Raw genomic sequence first — 16496 nt, forward strand, 5'->3', positions numbered from 1 at the left:
AATCTTTCCTTGTTTTCTAGTCTATCGCGAGGCGTTCTTTTTTTTTTTTTTTTTTTAACGAAATAATTCTTTCACAGCACAACCCGGAACAGCCCTTCCGCCGACAGTCCTGTGCCACACCGAGAAGCCGATTAATAGCTTGTATTAATTTTGTCGCAACGCACCAGCGAGGTTGGAAGAAGTAACGTAAGATCGGCGGGCAGGGGGGCCACTCTTCGGCCACACGAATAGTTGATTAAGAAAGTAAGGACGCGCGGCAATCGCAAGTACTGTAAACATTTTGAAAATAATGATTATGGGATCTTCTCGCCGAAGACTTCATCGAACAGTATTACAGGAACAAGGAGAGGAAAAACGTGTCCGTCGTCCGCTTTTATATTGTTTTCTCGAGTTTCGTGCGCCTGCACACGTATATCTTTTTACGCGAAACATATACGAAGGACTGCAACGACAGACCAGTCCGCCAGTGTTTTTTTTTCCCGGCGTCTCTTAATCTGAATTTTAAAAAAAGGAACACCGCGTTTATTGTTTTTCGTTTTTTATCGATTGTTGGCGCTTAATCAAGCTCGCTACAGCGGTAAATAGTTATAAAAGAAAAACCTCTTAGAGTACAGCAAGTAACCGCGCTGATTTCCTCAAATTGTCAGCCCTAGTTTTCCTTCAGCAACTCAATATCCATGATGTGCATGGTGAAATCTTTGTAAGATATTCTCTGTATCATAACATAACAATACATTACTCTCGGGAAGCCTAACGACGAACTTATCTTGTTTATTTTACATTCACCGCCTACCGTATATTCTTAAGTAACAATTTGCAACTTGGAGGGGAAAGAAGAAGGATAGTTACCGATGGGAGAAAATTAAAGGACGTGGATCTTCGCGTCGGACTTGAGCGACGGTTCTCGATCATTTTCTCGTCAGGAGGTACGAGTGATCTGAGATACGTGTACGCTTCTTGCAGAGTCAACGGGTCACCTACGAATAAGATGAAATGAAGAGAAAGATGTACATCGTTGAATATTGGAAATAAGTTCAATCATTTATTTCGCAAGTAATACAAATTTAGTTTCAATTTTAATTAATTTTATACCTTTCATTTCTATTTGTCGGCAGATTTTTAAGTTATTTTTGTTGTAATATTTAAAATGTAGTGTTACAATATTAATTAGTATAATTGTTTAACAATTGTTTTGAATGAAAGCACAGATAATGTAAAACTAAATTTGATAGATTAATGAATTCTACGTCAAAATACAACAGTAAAGATTTAAAACCAGACTTGTATTTTCGACAAAATCAATTAATAATGAGCGAATCAACTAATGGACTCACCGATAGCTTTACTGTCTTCTGTCAAAATACCGAATAAAATATTCATAAACTGCTCTCGCGTTAAAGTAGGAGTTTCCACACTGTTAAAATTCTCTTCGACGAAAGTACGAAAAGCTTCTTTTATCTGATGCATACCGAGTTCAAACACCGGTCGGTGATTCACATAAAGTCGCACAAATTCCTCGAAGGTGACTTCTTTGACAAGTTCGCCGGTTTCGACGTAATATTTGTAACACACTTCCGCTATGATATTCTCTATCTTAAATAAAATTTGTTTCAACAAATATTCTGCCTCAACATGACATATACAATGTCTTAAAAAACAGGACTTTACAATTTTAATGAGAAATAAAAGCTCATTATTCGATATAAATATACTTTTAAGACACAAGAAATAATATTTAACGTTAAATATTAAAAAAATCGTCTGCTATATCAAAGAGTTTATCACTGAAATTAAAATCAAGGCTTTTAGGACATCGTGTAACATTATACGCAAAGAATACTTCTTTGTTAGTCGGAAAATATCCAATAGCTCGCATGAGATTCGAGATCTGTTCGACACCGATGGTGTCAGAAACGATTTTAGGAGCGGTCGTACATTCTTGACGTAATATCTGCGTGTAGTAGAACAGGTCTTTTATCTCGTTTATCAGCCCGTCTTTAATAAGACGATGAAACGGCGAGAGTCCTTCGCCGCCTAATTGCGCCATTGTGTCAACGGACCTGGGAAAAAAATACTCTTTTAATCATAGCTTAGATATTAAGACTTACGTGACTCGTCATATTAAACGATGATGTCAGAAGTGAGGGATTTCATGTCATGCTCTTTGATATAACAAGTTTGCACAATGAATCAGTGACTTTGAACTAATCAATTTTAATTAATTAATATAAGAACTATTTCTGTTATACATTTTAATCAATTTACAAGATTATTAATAAAAGATAATCAAAGAAGTGGATTTTTCGAATCTATTTGATTTTAATGCAGCGTTTTGAAAAAAGTATATAAAATTTCTCACTGTTGACATCAAAATTCGATCGCAGCGAATAGTTAAAACTATAATTACTTAATCAAGAATATTAACCTGAGTCTGATTTTCCACATTAAAACACACGGATCGTTATAGCCTGCGGTAAACATCATTTCTCTGTTGTTGCTGACGGAGATGCCTGTTATCTGAAAACGGAAACGAAGTGCGATATGTGTGTCCTTTCGCAAACATAGATATATGCGTCTGGTAAGCGTTTAACTTTTTGCGGATGGCCCGTTACACTGACGATCCTGTAAGGATTGCCGTCCAGAGGCAGCAACTGTAGGCCGATTTCTCTGTCCGTTGCGAATACCATATAATCGTTGTCCCGAGATTTCTTCTTTAAAACCTGTGAAACAGTCAGTGATTTTAGCGCGAGATTCTTATCGCAGGATGCTAATCGTTTTGAGATACAAATGCATTTACCTGCAAGTGTTGCACTGGTTCTCCAAACGTCGGCCCTAAATAAGTACCGCGAACCATCTTGGTGACGTCGCTGAAGATTTTGTATTTATACTGCAATTACGAATAAGAGATCACGCCTTGTTCGTGCAATGAGCATCACAGAGCGTATTACTTCCGAATTTGAGAGCATGAGGAATCCTTCGGTGCCGAATCCAGGATACCACGCCAGGCAGAGGGGAATGGCGCTCTGTTCAACCTGATCAATGCGTAGGATTTGAAGTCCTGGCGCAGGATACGGCCCGCTGCAATCGAATTATAAAATTGTAACTTGTATTCTTTCAAGTGCAATTGTAGATTTTCGTCAATTGCTGCTTCAAATCCAGCTTACAAAAAAAAAATATTAACGTTCGCACAAATAATTTGTTAAGTGAAATCTTAATTCTCGCGAGTCACACAACGGGATACGCAGTTCACAATATTACCTGCGTTCCAAATCATACTCGACGAGCTCTCGATCTTCTCCCAAGGAGAAAAATCGCGGTATACGAGAATCGGACGCGGGCGGGCCAAAAAGTATGTCTCTGATAGGCAGATAATGCGAGTGATACTTTCCGATCAAATTCCACAGGTTGCGCTCCTTTGAAGCGGCGATGTCGTTCCTTTTGAATACCACCACTGTCAATGCGTTGTCCTGAAAAAGATGATAATCCTTATATGAATCTTAGATTTCAATTTTAGATTATGTTGCTTGTGAAATATCGAAGGCGTCGTGCTTTCTTACCGAGTAAGCCATATATTCGGCGTCTGGTGTGAACACGATTTTGTTAACGGCTACTGAAGAGTGCTTGTACGGTATCTCGTCTAGAGGATCCAAAGTGATATAATGTAGAATCCAAATCGTCCCGTTCTCTAAACCGCACGCCAGCATATCGCCTGAAGAATATTCTTCTCATGAAGATTCTTTTTTTTTTTTTTTTTTAAGCAAAGAAACTCATCGACACGTACATCTCGGTGAGAACTTTAGAGCGGTGACGGCTTTCAAGGATTCGTGGTTCTGCGGACACGTGACGTAAATGAAGTTTCTGTCGGTTTCCTGTTTTTTGAGAACTGGCCGGAAGTCCGGAAGAGACGGCGTGCTCCTGGATGACGTCAGAATGCGCTTATCGAAGTTGTACAAGTGTACAGCGCCCTGCGCGTCTCCCACAATCACGTAATTGCTGTAGTTTGAAAAATTTCATCGTTATAATTATCACTTTTAATCAATGCAATTGTATTCTGTAGCAAGATTCGATCTGTACTTTGAATTTTATCTACCTTTCTGGATGAGCGTCTAGACTAGTCACGGTAGCAAGTGGCTGTAACACAAGACGACATTTCTGCTTTGCAATTTCTATTAATGCTATTCTTCCTGCAGAGGAGCCTAAAACAGAGAAACGAAGATTGGGAGAGACAATGTATTTAATAATATTTGTAATAATAAGTAATATAATGTTTTGTCATGTTAATCTATATCATTGTTAAAAATGTTGCAAAATAAACATCTTACATGCAAGAAAATTTCGGACATTAAATGGAGAGCTGTGTATAGTAGCATCCGTTGGCAAATTGCTTGATTTTGCCTCATTAGTTGCCTTATCTATGGATTTATCGCTCTTGTAGTTTCGTTGACCATGTTCCGCATTTGTAATGAGTTTTGACGCAGTTGCTATTTTTATTTTGCCGTTATCTTGATGCTCTGAAATATTTTAACTTGTTACACAAAACTGCATACTTTTTTTTGTTCTGCACAACAAAAGCGATCGCTTTTCTCTTCGTAGTAAAAAAATAAATGTAAAAACTAAAAATAAATAATACAATAAATAAAAGCTTATAAAGAAATATATATAAAACCATGATAAAAAATAAAAAGTGAGAATCATGATAAAGGATTAAAATTTGAAAGAAAAGAAAGATGGATTTTCTCAAAATAAGGTTTACTTTTAGATGAATCGGTGGCTCGAAGATCGAAGCTAATCCATCGAATGGAATCGAGATCACAACTTTCACACCAGTACAAGAGTCTCAACTGATAATCGTAGAATGTAACGCGACCGTTCGAATTTCCCGTAACGAGCATGCTGCGAAATGAACGTTTAAATCACTTTACATTACGATTATTGTTAAATTATAAATTTTATATGTATGTATACCCCTCGTTATTAATAATAACAGTAATGTTGCTCTTCTGCAAATTGACAGTCTTTATGTGTTTCTTTTTTCTGTATTTGGAATCATCGATCGCGCGATTCTCCTTGCGAGAAACATCGCCCCACACCAAGATGCATCCTGAAATAATTACATAAGTAATAATAGACAAATTCTGATTTAAACAAAAGTTGATAATTGAATTAATTATTAATAAACGAAAGATATACCATTTGTAGTCGCTGTAAATACTTGTTGCACTTTTGGAACGTAGCAGGATCCATTGAAGATTCCAATACGTCGAAACTTCGCCAAGACTTGGGGATAATCGCAGCTTAAAATGTGACCGTTCTTGTTTATCAAATTTGAGAAAGATATAATATCATTGTAAATAAAGTCTTTATATTTTCTCAGAATTAAAGTAAATAGGTTGAAAGATAGAATAGTAATACATAAATCATGTTTTTCCCGTTTTTTTAAACAAGTAAACTACTTTATAAAAATATTGACTGCATTAATTAATTATATTTTTTAACATGGCATCTTTTTTATGACAAAATCGTTATGTGACATTAAAAAAAATTGTTTTGTACAGCAACCAAAATTAATTTTTACTGATTAATATCGTCATATGACGTATTTTTCACGAACCCAAGTTAGGAATAGAACGTGGTAATCGGTCGTCAATGCAAACTGTTCTGAATGTTCGTCATTAAAAGTTATTTCCTTGACACGTTCAGACGTAGTGTCGACCAATGAAAATGATGCTGAAAACATTACAATCATTATTAATACAAACTGAAATTACTCGACAATCATAAATGTTCTTAAAAATTTTGATCATAATAGATATGCTTTTTTATTAATTACGGATTTGTGTAATTTTTAATAATGTAAATAAAATACAAGTGATAGTTAATATTCTATTAAATATTCTAAGATGAGAAAATTCTTAATGAGAATAAATTAAAGGAGCGAACCATTTGGCCTGTCTTTTCCATGAGTCCACAGCCAGAAATATACGTTCTGACACTTTCCATTGCCGACGGTAACTACATGATTAGCGTCAGGACTAATACGAGCAGCTGTCATGCCCTCATTTCCATGCGGATTGAATAAAGTGCAAACGGGAGACCTGCAAGTGTTAAACAAACGTGTCAAATTTTTCTTACGCAAGGAAAATAGTTTTGCAAAACAATCTCCGAGGAAAACACTCGCCATTTCTCCGTGTCCCAAATCACAGTCACGCAATCCTGTTCAAAATCCGCTGTCAGCAGCCACTTGCCATCTCGCGTGGTCGACAACGTTCTCACAGCATTTCGCTAAGGAATGCAAAATCTCTTTTGCACAAACGCAAGGAATACATTACAATTATTTCGCTAAAAAGAGTTCAATGTACGTGGCCCAGAAGCGGTGACATCTTCCGCGAGCTGCAGTTGTAGATCATCGCAGCATGCGAGCAGGCGTATGCCACTAGCACATGATTTTCCGCAGTTAGATTTATCACCGGTACTGCCGGATTTATCCCGAAGGACCATTGTAGTTTCTGAAAGAAACAATTCTTGACAATTAAAAAGATTTTGCTCACTCCGCAACACATATCGCAACTTTATGATCCACTTACGAATGGCCAAAGATCGCGCTCCGCGAATTCCCGTTCGAAACGTTTCTTCTTTACGTTTGTTTCGTTGCTTTCGGCATTTTCGGTATCCGTTTGAAATCGGTTGGAAAACGGAAAGGCGAGAGGCATCGCCATTTTATAACAAAATGCAATCGGAAAATTCAATTTGTAAACGCTAAAGTAGAATGTGTGCACAGTTCTTGTTTCTGAGATCATCTCATTTGTAATAAAAAATATTTCTCACAAACACATGCAGAACTTGGACGTGAGTATAGTTACAGAAATTATTGCTTTCAGTCAAACACAATATATATTAACCATTAAAATTATATCAATTATAACTTCAATCAATTATAATTCAGTGTTAACTAGGAAACTTATATTGGACGTTTGGGAAATCTATTTTTACTCATATAGGAAATTGCTTTGTGTGAAAAACACATGATTTGATTTCAACAATTTATTAAATAATATTTACGTAACTTCATCGGTATGATAGTTGAGTATCACTAAATTAACGATAATTTTTTTACATCAATAATACTAACGTATTGTCTCTTGAAAAAATAATGTATATAAAAAATCATGTTAGTACAATATTGTATATAACGGATCAGTTATTTTTTTGAATTCTAGATTCCATTCTTTTATTGTTTCTTTTGTAATACTGCGGTATTCCAGCATTCTTGTATGCGGCGAAAAGCTATCTCAGCCAAAAGAGATTACCTTGCTCTTCTCACATCACAGTACAAATCGCGTTAACTCCTTAATGGATAATCGATAAAATCGGCATTCGGGAAAAAGCACAATGATGCTACGCGTGCATCGATCTAACTGCAGCAACTCTGAGGCTTCGGATCCAAGCCTGAACGCTTGGTAATGAAAATGCGTGTAAACTCCTCCGCTACCGTTGGATGAATGCCGACGGTGGACTTCAGTTTCGGTACTGTCAAGTTACACCTGCAAAAGCAGAATAAAGTGTGTTACAATTTGAAAATAAATGTTTCAACAAAAATTACCGTGTAAAGACGATTCCTTAGAATAGCACTTACTTGATAGCAGCCGCGAATCCTTGAATAACTTCGCCTGCGTTGGGTCCAACGAAGTGCATTCCAAGCACCCTCTGATCGCCGTCTTTAAGCGCGACAACCTTCACGTAACAACGGTCAACATTCTTCTGGGGTACAAAAAACTCCGTTGGTTTGTAGTAAGCATGATAAATCTCTATCGCATCCTCCCCGTGGTTCGCCACTGCAGCTTCTTCGCTTAATCCGACGCATCCGTATTCCAGAGGACTGAACACCGTTGTTGCCACATTCGTGTAATCCATTTGTTCCGTCGAGTTACCGAACAATCTTCTTGCTAGCAGTTTACCCGCGTGTATAGCGACGGGTGTTAATTCGGGTTTTTTCTGTAGTAAACAAAACCTCAAATTATATTTATGTCACATCAAAGCGCTTGAAAATGTTTAAAATTATTTCAAAGTAATTTAGCACATTTTTGATAAATGTCAGAAAAACTTACATGAAGCACATCACCAACTGCATAAATATTTGGAACATTTGTTTGTTCATTAATTGCATCGATCTTGTCAGTTTCTTCAACAAGCTTCAGTCCGGCATTCTCTGGTTTCAACTCCCGCGTGAGCGCACGTCGGCCGATGGCAAATAAAACGGTATCGTACACATCTTGATGAATTTCACCATCCTGAAAAATTCAGATTACATTACACACTAATACAGAGAAACTCATTTCTTTATTTACGTGCAAATTTTAATACAATTACCTTGTCGACCCAGTGGACGAGCAGACGGCCATCCTCTTGTTTCGTGATCTTCTTAGGTTTTGCTTGATAGATAAAATGCACACCACGTTGCTCCATCTCTTCGGCAACGAGATTTGCCATTTGCTGATCGAATCCACGCAGCACGATCGATCGAACCATTATTGTCGCATCGTAGCCCAAGCCATTAAGAAAACCAGCACACTCCAGACCAATATCTATCTCATTATTAAGGAAAGCACGCATTTGCTGCATAATTTTATTATAAATATTCAATAGAAAATTTGAGTACAAGAAACTGCATTCAAAAAAGGATACATCCAGCGCCAACGATAAGAGTCTTGCCTGGAGCACGTTCTAAACTGAAGATATCATCGCTACTTATGCCATATTCTACAGCACCTGGAATATCGGGATATCTAGGCCTACCGCCCACCGCAATTAGTACATTTTTAGCTGTCAAGACTTTTTCCTCGCCCTTCTTGGTAACTCCAACCACTGTATGAGCATCCTTGAAATATCCAAGACAGTTGAAGTACTCGACTTTCCTATATTAATAATAAAATGTTTTTAAATAAGAATAAAAGAAAATAAATACGAAGCTATTGACAGATTGTAACAGAGAAATGCAAAACTTACTTTGTTCTAAGCTCGACTCGAGTAACCCAGTTGACTGACTTGATATGATTTTGTACAGATGTTGTCAAGGCTTCCCAATCAATCTTCACAGTTTTCGGATCCAACTGCCAACCGAATGTTGATGCTTCCTAAAAATTAAACAACTGTATGTCAGATAAGGATCCTTAAAACTGCTGTTGAACCACTTGCAATAATTTGAAATTCTTACATGAACAGCTTCACCAAGTAATGCAGCTTGATGCATTAATTTTTTTGGTATACATCCTACATTGACGCAAGTACCACCCAATCCCCAAGTAGTACCAAGAGGAGAGGGAGTCACATAATCCAGAACTGCCACTTTTGCTCCCAGCCCCACAGCCTCCTTCGCTGCGGCCAAACCACCAGATCCTCCACCAATGACCACCAAATCATACGTATAACCTTGATCCGCTAAAAGAAAATCATAATGTTTATATATTACATATTATATATGTAATATAATATAATAAATAAATTATAGAAAGGAAAGATCTTTGAACATGATGAAATCTTGCAAGGTTATGTAGCGTCATTGTCAAGAATGAAAAGGAAGAACGTTTCCTTGGTCAATGTAGATATATATATATATTTAAAAAGCATCCTAAACGCGTAAAACTCGCTCGTCCTTTGTAGACATTCGCCAGAATTCTTTTAAACATCAAGATCCTTCTGTTGTCAAGTTGCGCGCGCGCGCAAGCCGGCGAGTTTTGCATGATTATCGCGAAGTTATCGCGATTTCGTAAGGTTGCATGATTCCCGACGAGGATCGTTTCGTCCAGCAAACACTCACTGCACACGCAGGCCATGGTGTTCCTGCCGTAAATAAAACTGTTGTCGCATCTGGCGAACAATGCACGTTGATGTGATAACCCAAACAACTTGGCGTGCGCGCACCGAAATGACACGAGCCGCGTGAACACCGCCAGTGTCGCCATGATAATCGACTTGCGATTCACGATTGCAGTCCACGTGACGTCAACCATCAAGCTGCGTCGCGCCGCGCCGCGCCGCGCCGACGAAAATGACACGCCGCGTGTCGTCACGCAGTATCATGCCGCGGCTCCTCTTCGTGATTTCACGTCGCATCAGTGATAGCACGAGAACGAAACGAACGGCATAAAGCGCGATGAAATCGATCCTGATCACCGGCTGCAATCGTGGCCTCGGCCTGGGTCTGGTGAAACATCTGGCCGGAATGTCGAGGCCGCTGGACAATATCTTCGCGACGTGCCGGGACGCGAGCAAGGCGACGGTAAGGCAAATCGGAATGGACGATCAGCTCATCAATTGACACGGTATTCTCGACGCGATTTACGGCACATTACGCAACTCGATCCAGAATGCACTTACCGATCGGCGCCATCGCGACTCTCTTTGCTCCTCGAACGTAAGAACGAACTTTACGATCTATCGTGCGTAATTGACGAAACGTCGAGCGCGTTCCTGCGACTTGTCACGAACTCGAGCGACAGTTATGTTACACTGGCACCAACGATGACCGCTTCACTCTAGAAATCTCCGTCACCGCCATCTGTTATACGCGCACGGCCTTTCGTCCTTGTCCCCTCCAGTCGCGAATTCGTCTGAGTCAGCGAGCGATTGCTCCGGATACCGATATTTTGTCGATTGTTGCGTAAATCGGCGCAAGTTGGACCATCCAGGACCGGTTCTTCTCGGTCATTCTTGCGCGCGACCTCGGTGAACTATTATCGAGATTATTGCGGACACGATGTTCTTCTCTCAATTGCATCTCAATTCGAACAGAAAAAAAATGAAGGATTTGTTTATAGGAATTACGCGCGCTCGCCGACAAATCTTCAAATATACACATCATCGAGATAGGTGAGTTGTCGATTTTTTTTTATTACAAACACTAATTTGTATTGATTAGAGTGATTCGAATTGCACTATAAAGTAATTATCATTACGATAACGTTCTTATTGTTATCTAAAAATGTATGACGATGCAGGATGATTTGCAACTAAATCCGATGAGCTTACGAAGCATCTCGCAACTTCGATACTTATTGCAAACAATTAAAATCAGGCTTTATAAATGTTGACTACATGTAATTTTAATTCTAGAATTAGTTATTCATATCAAAGTTAAACCTTTTTAAGTTTGAAATAAAGATTCTTATAGAAGAATGTGGAAAGGCATTGACTACATGTAATTTTAATTCTAGAATTAATTATTCATATCAATTGATATTAAAAATTAAAAAGTTGCTATAAATGAATGCCTTTCCACATTCTTCTATAAGAATCTTTATTTCAAACTTAAAAAGGTTTAACTTCGATATTCTGTATAATAGTTGTAAATCATCTCGTATCAAGAGCACAATTAGATTACAATAATATGTAAAATATTTGAAAAAATTGAATACTTGTCATGCCACGATAAAATACTAGAGAAACGATGACATAAAGAAAATGTTTTTTTAAATATTTTTCACGAGCAATACATATAATTGTATACATAACAATTACTGCTCAAAAACGAGTTTCAGGGAAACGCTTACTCAATGCGGATGGAATGTTCTTTTGTTCCTGTTGATTCTCCGTTTTATTCTCTGTCTTATTCTCCACTTTGTTCTCCACGTTATTTTCCGTTTCTTCGTCGGTTTCTCGGTCACTCGAGTCAGAGTCAGAGTGTAAGGTTTGCGGTTTTTCGCGACAAATTAGCCACCACGCTTTCGACTTGTTTGCTTTACATGACTCCATACCCGCAACTGTGTACCTACTAATGCGTGAAAAGGATATAGAAATCTAAAAAGAAAACACAATCGTTACAGCCTAGAACGTTAAGACATATAGGGAAAAAAAGCGCGATTTCGCCGAGCCTGTATTAATCGATACGCGCTATCTGATAACACCTAGCGCTAGAATTTTCTACTTCGAAGACATTAAAGATCAATCTTCTCTCTACATACGATAAAGAGATCAATTTTTATTCTTTATCGTCGCATGACACGCGGCATTAACACGCGATAGTGATAATAATTGTACCACTTGAAAGTTGAATTCGTGAAAAATATCTCTCAGTGGCGTTTTGCACGTCATACTTTATCGATTCAACGCGTAATACGATTAAGTTTACCGCTTCAAAAAAATGTAGCAACCATTTCGCGGATTTGCATTTATCATTTACTCCTTATTTTCCTATAAGCAATCCCGGAAACTTGTGCAAATACTTTATCTTCGTGGTGCAAGCTCTCGGATTAATTCCACAAAATGTTACACAACACGGGAAAATCAAGGTTATCAAAAATGTACCACGCGATGCAAATAGTGGTTAAACTTAAGGTCACAATTGATTGCAAGAGTTAACGAAGTGGAAATAACCATTTCGAGATTAATTATTCATACCGGAATATATTATGTATTCAGCTCTAGCGACGATCGTTTAAATACGCGAGCGATACGATCGAAAAATAGCGCTTTACACTTCTCTCTTTCCAGATTTGGCGTACACGGATAGCTACAAAAAAATCGTGGACACGATCAATGACCAAGTGAGAGGCAACGGTCTCAATGTTCTCTTCAACAACGCTGGTATTTCCAGCAAATTTACGCGTCTCGGCCTCGTGAAGAAGCAGCAAATGACGGACGCGTTTATAGTGAACACCGTGGCGCCTATTATGCTCACAAAGGTACGCCTACAGTCATTCTACGTTCATTAATGGAGTTGAAATATTCGGTTGATAACAGAAGTGCTCGTGATAATTGATTCAAGGCTCTCTTGCCGCTGCTGAAGACGGCTGCAAAAAAGGCTGAGGACACGGCGGAGCTAAGCGTGAGGAAGGCAGCCGTTATCAATATGACTTCTGTCCTAGGCAGCATTGCTGAAAATAACGACGGCGGTTTTTACCCTTACAGATGCAGCAAGGTGAGATTATAGGATTCTAGAAATGTGTACATACGTGTATTGATACAGACATATCTTTTGTAAAATTGAAAAAAAACAAGTCCAATTTCATAATATTGAGACATCGATTTGGTCCTCTTCTTGATTTGATTTTTTAAATTTATAATATGCACGCATTAAAATTCTTTCTTATAATTCGTAACACGCGTCTGATTGAAACTCGTAATCTGTCAAGACTGAAAAGTTCAGACTGTTCTCGAATTCATCGGCACGTATTTTGCATCAGCAAGTATTTATGATAACTTAATTAGTATTTAATCTCATTCTATTTAATATTTTAAACAGGCGGCGCTTAACGCAGCGACCAAATCAATGAGCATCGATTTGAGAGCAGACGGGATTCTGGTAGCGTGTCTGCATCCTGGATGGGTACGCACTGATCTGGGTGGCAACAACGCTCCGATGGACGTTGACAGCAGTGTCAGTCATATTTTGGATACCTTGAACTCGTTGACAGAAAAGCACACTGGTTGTTTTTTGCAGTATGATGGCAAAATATTGCCCTGGTAATAATATTCCAGTCAAATGTTTGCTCAATTATTTTTATACATAACACTTGCCATTTCTACATTTTAAATACATTAAATTAATATTAAATATACATTATATAATTTTGTAAAAAACATTGTAAATATACATTATAAATTTTCGCAAATAGGATTAAAAAGAACAAGTTTTCCAAGTATCTTTCTATGCTTCATGAAACAATTTAAGTGAAAATATTATACAAACTAGATATTTCAATGAATTACTTGTGTTTTTTTCAACTCTGAATGAAATACTCGCTATAAGAGTTACTGAAAATATCTTCGTACAAAAGCTAAATGTATTGTAATTTTTTCATAAATGATGTATGAGATGCATTGAATCATTCAACTATTTTATTCGTATGAGCTCAAGCTTATTTTGTACATGTCACGGTGCTATAACGTAACGCGAAGGAATGCAAATTCTCCTATAGTATCAATAGATGAAAAAAAAAAAAAAAATACTTGAGATATGTACAATGATTTTTAATGTCTAAAACGCGTGAACATGTTTACAAATATGTAAATATATGAACGTGTTTTTCTAGTAAGTTGACTTATAGCAAAATGATCATAATAGCATTCGAGTATTTCGATACCTCATGATACAACGATATATCATTATAGCGAGAAAAATAGAATTTTCAAATAAAATACTATAGTGACAGTACATAACCGAATGTACAATCCGCCTCTTAATTTTTGCTACTGAATTTTTTCAATTTTCAGAATTATTTTACAATCTCGCATCCTTATATTTATTTCAAAATAAAAATCAGGATTTAACTAATGGATCGGGCATTCGTCACATTTTTTTTGTATCCAATTAGCAGATCGTTGTCTCTAGTTCCTAAATTCAATGGGGGAAATTTGTAATAAATTCATATGTAAAAAAATAAACTCCGTTATACATAATCGAAAACGTTCCATAGGACTGATGTTATATTCATAGTTATATATGTATATGTATATATATATATATTATCTAGAAGATCTCACTAAATTTGGATGAATAAGAAAAGAGAGAAAACTTTTCTTGTGGTTCATCCATTGGAGAGGTATGATTTAACATAAAATTATTGAGTGCAAACTCACAAAAGATAGCGATTCCTAAATATGTCGATCCCTATACGATGATAGCAGTGATGTTGATTATGGGTCGACTATTAGTCAGTCTTTAATCTCTTAGGTGTAGGTTCGCTATTTTGGGAATTTGAATCTTCCGAAAAACCCAGATGTGCAGAAAAATCTGTGAGCCCTTGGGAATCGCTGACGGTGGAGAAACCTAGCGTTTCAGAAGAGCCTTATTTTGTTGGTCAATATAAGTAACGTTTTCAAAGATTATTATGATCAAACTCACATGTATTGGAATCTTCTGTTAGTCCAAAATTGGAATTTGATGAATCTATCCCTGTTTTCCTTGGTAAACCATTTTCCTTATCAGAGACTGTTTTTCCTTTTTTCTTCTACAAAATAAGACAGTTCGAATATTTAATCTTATATAATTTTAATTTACTTTATTTCTATTAATGTATATTAATAATTTTCTCACATAAAATACCTGATCAAGTGTCGAGATTGGTACCCATTTGTATATTTTCATCGTTGTCTCTCCTATAGTAACCCATTTCTTTTCCCTGTAACAATATGTACATTCTAATTGTGTATTTTATGAATTTCATTACTTTAGTAGAAAATATAAATGTATTTTGTACAGTACAAAGAAAATACAAAAGAAAAATATTAACTATTTTTCATATCAAAGCTACATTCTATTACACATTTATCTTCATTGTTGTGATAAATATGAATGGCCCACGTAACAAAATGTAGAAACAGAATATACAAAATGTTTTCAGTGGCATTAATTATAAACTTTTACTCTTGAAGTTCTCTCTAGTAAACCAGGTCTTTTACTTCTAAATTTCTTTTATTTACTAAAACATTAGTCACTAGTCCAACATGTTTTCTTCGTATCTTTAGAAGCATTTCTTTCGATAAATGAACCTAAAAATAAAGACAGAAGCAAGGAGTACTTGCTTCTGCAAAAAGTTACACTTTTTTTTATACAATCCACTTTCGTCCGAGGGACCGTGCTAAGCAACGAACACATCCGGCAAGTCACTCCCATCGAAAGCTCATCGACGCGACGCTCAAACAAACTTACCAATGGCGAACTTTATCGACTACTTGCATCACGCGTTTAATGTCATCCTTGGCACGGCTACGAGTCTCTGCGCGCACTGACCGCGACATCATATTAATGTTCTCGCGTGATTAGATCACCGGTAAACCGATTATCGCACCAGCCACCGCACCAGAAACACCGGAACATTCGTGGAGCGCGGCGAGCGGTGGAGAGGTTAGGAAAGTGACAGAGAAAACTACGAATTTCGATCGCTCATCACTTCTGCCACGGTCAAGAATAATAAGAGAGAAAGAGAGGTACTTTCTGTGATTTTCATGAAATGGTTTCGCATATTAACAACAGATGGCATGTGTGTCGAGCATCTAATTTTTCGCTGCCTAAAGCCTGCATCAAACTATGCAAATTGTTGCACCATACAGCATACAGCATTTCTAGTAATTTACTAGATCATTTGCGAATTGCTGCAATATGTTGCTTAATCTGATGTAGGCTTAAAATATTTTTTTAGGGTGTCTTTTTAGAACGTCTTTAAGAAAGTGAAAATAATTTTCAAATCAATTGAAAATATTTCTTTACTTTTTTGACTTGTGCTTCGTACATTACTTGTTTACTCATCAAGATCATTGGTATGTTTTATCGAATTTTATTAGATTGTTTCTCTCACTATATTTTTTTTATTTTTCAATTTGCTCTTTTGACTGATAGGCAATGTAATTATTATAATTATCATTATTTGTGCATATAAAAAGTAACAAAGAATTGCAATTAGAATGTTTTTAGGTTACGTTTTTTATTTTTCTTTGCATAAAAAGCAAGATTTTAGCTACAATTTTTCATGTTTTTTTAAAACTCGCTAAAAATGTTATTA

General features: G+C 36.9%; 4 protein-coding genes across 11 annotated transcripts; 1 reads left to right on the forward strand and 3 right to left on the reverse strand.

The window, feature by feature from the left end:
- Window positions 1-24: 24 nt before the first annotated feature.
- On the reverse strand, window positions 25-6915 carry LOC105679950 (cilia- and flagella-associated protein 251-like). Of its 2 annotated transcripts, XM_067349039.1 has the most exons (20): window positions 6585-6915; window positions 6360-6506; window positions 6179-6282; window positions 5941-6095; window positions 5612-5727; window positions 4966-5294; window positions 4754-4893; window positions 4323-4511; window positions 4091-4196; window positions 3782-3993; window positions 3558-3709; window positions 3259-3467; window positions 2949-3078; window positions 2798-2887; window positions 2592-2720; window positions 2426-2517; window positions 1841-2060; window positions 1335-1593; window positions 850-977; window positions 25-712 (listed from the first exon to the last, which is right to left on the reverse strand). In XM_067349039.1, the coding sequence occupies exons 1-20, from the start codon at window positions 6795-6797 to the stop codon at window positions 650-652; spliced, it is 3183 nt and encodes a 1060-aa protein (XP_067205140.1). In that variant the 5' UTR covers window positions 6798-6915; the 3' UTR covers window positions 25-649. The 2 variants fall into 2 exon arrangements, with proteins under 2 accessions (XP_067205140.1, XP_067205139.1); XM_067349038.1 differs by lacking the exons at window positions 25-712; window positions 850-977; window positions 1335-1593 and having other exon boundaries at window positions 1602-2060; window positions 4966-5101; window positions 5191-5311.
- A 111-nt stretch (window positions 6916-7026) lies between these two features.
- Window positions 7027-11773, reverse strand: Trxr1 (Thioredoxin reductase 1). Of its 3 annotated transcripts, none has more exons than XM_012380309.2 (8): window positions 11547-11773; window positions 9212-9435; window positions 9004-9131; window positions 8683-8912; window positions 8368-8582; window positions 8106-8288; window positions 7634-7992; window positions 7027-7541 (listed from the first exon to the last, which is right to left on the reverse strand). In XM_012380309.2, exons 1-8 carry the CDS (start codon window positions 11746-11748, stop codon window positions 7412-7414), a joined length of 1671 nt encoding a protein of 556 aa, XP_012235732.1. In that variant the 5' UTR covers window positions 11749-11773; the 3' UTR covers window positions 7027-7411. The 3 variants fall into 3 exon arrangements, with proteins under 3 accessions (XP_012235732.1, XP_012235734.1, XP_012235733.1); XM_012380311.2 differs by lacking the exon at window positions 11547-11773 and adding an exon at window positions 10375-10745; XM_012380310.2 differs by lacking the exon at window positions 11547-11773 and adding an exon at window positions 9815-10007.
- On the forward strand, window positions 10136-14329 carry sni (SDR family oxidoreductase sniffer). Its single transcript, XM_012380314.2, has 5 exons — window positions 10136-10276; window positions 10815-10866; window positions 12487-12677; window positions 12761-12913; window positions 13238-14329. Exons 1-5 carry the CDS (start codon window positions 10151-10153, stop codon window positions 13460-13462), a joined length of 747 nt encoding a protein of 248 aa, XP_012235737.1. The 5' UTR covers window positions 10136-10150; the 3' UTR covers window positions 13463-14329.
- Window positions 13479-15930, reverse strand: BCL7-like (chromatin remodeling complex subunit BCL7B-like protein). Of its 5 annotated transcripts, XR_001101920.2 has the most exons (5): window positions 15647-15930; window positions 15032-15116; window positions 14840-14945; window positions 14575-14782; window positions 13479-14329 (listed from the first exon to the last, which is right to left on the reverse strand). XR_001101920.2 is itself a non-coding variant. In XM_012380316.2 (4 exons), the coding sequence occupies exons 1-4, from the start codon at window positions 15736-15738 to the stop codon at window positions 14646-14648; spliced, it is 420 nt and encodes a 139-aa protein (XP_012235739.1). In that variant the 5' UTR covers window positions 15739-15930; the 3' UTR covers window positions 13479-14645. The 5 variants fall into 5 exon arrangements, 4 of the variants coding, with proteins under 4 accessions (XP_012235739.1, XP_012235741.1, XP_012235742.1 ...); XM_012380316.2 differs by having other exon boundaries at window positions 13479-14782; XM_012380318.2 differs by having other exon boundaries at window positions 13479-14782; window positions 15041-15116; window positions 15647-15924.
- Window positions 15931-16496: the final 566 nt, after the last annotated feature.

The sequence above is a fragment of the Linepithema humile genome, chromosome 2 (genome assembly GCF_040581485.1).
Source record: "Linepithema humile isolate Giens D197 chromosome 2, Lhum_UNIL_v1.0, whole genome shotgun sequence".
Classification (NCBI taxonomy): domain Eukaryota; kingdom Metazoa; phylum Arthropoda; class Insecta; order Hymenoptera; family Formicidae; genus Linepithema; species Linepithema humile.

Coding starts and splice junctions, on each gene's coding strand:
- Trxr1 (XM_012380309.2), bottom strand. CDS start 11,748: ATGGAGTCATGTAAAGCAAACAAGTCGAAAGCGTGGTGGCTAATTTGT. Junction 7,993..8,105: donor CAGTTGGTGATGTGCTTCAT/GTAAGTTTTTCT, acceptor TGTTTACTACAG/AAAAAACCCGAATTAACACC. Junction 7,542..7,633: donor GGATTCGCGGCTGCTATCAA/GTAAGTGCTATT, acceptor CTGCTTTTGCAG/GTGTAACTTGACAGTACCGA.
- LOC105679950 (XM_067349039.1), bottom strand. CDS start 6,797: ATGATCTCAGAAACAAGAACTGTGCACACATTCTACTTTAGCGTTTAC. Junction 5,295..5,611: donor ACGTTCTATTCCTAACTTGG/GTTCGTGAAAAA, acceptor TCACATTTTAAG/CTGCGATTATCCCCAAGTCT. Junction 4,512..4,753: donor AGCCACCGATTCATCTAAAA/GTAAACCTTATT, acceptor AAAATATTTCAG/AGCATCAAGATAACGGCAAA.
- sni (XM_012380314.2), top strand. CDS start 10,151: ATGAAATCGATCCTGATCACCGGCTGCAATCGTGGCCTCGGCCTGGGT. Junction 10,277..10,814: donor GGGACGCGAGCAAGGCGACG/GTAAGGCAAATC, acceptor ATTTGTTTATAG/GAATTACGCGCGCTCGCCGA. Junction 12,678..12,760: donor CGCCTATTATGCTCACAAAG/GTACGCCTACAG, acceptor AATTGATTCAAG/GCTCTCTTGCCGCTGCTGAA.
- BCL7-like (XM_012380316.2), bottom strand. CDS start 15,738: ATGATGTCGCGGTCAGTGCGCGCAGAGACTCGTAGCCGTGCCAAGGAT. Junction 15,117..15,646: donor GTCGATAAAGTTCGCCATTG/GTAAGTTTGTTT, acceptor ATATTGTTACAG/GGAAAAGAAATGGGTTACTA. Junction 14,783..14,839: donor AACAGAAGATTCCAATACAT/GTGAGTTTGATC, acceptor CAACAAAATAAG/GCTCTTCTGAAACGCTAGGT.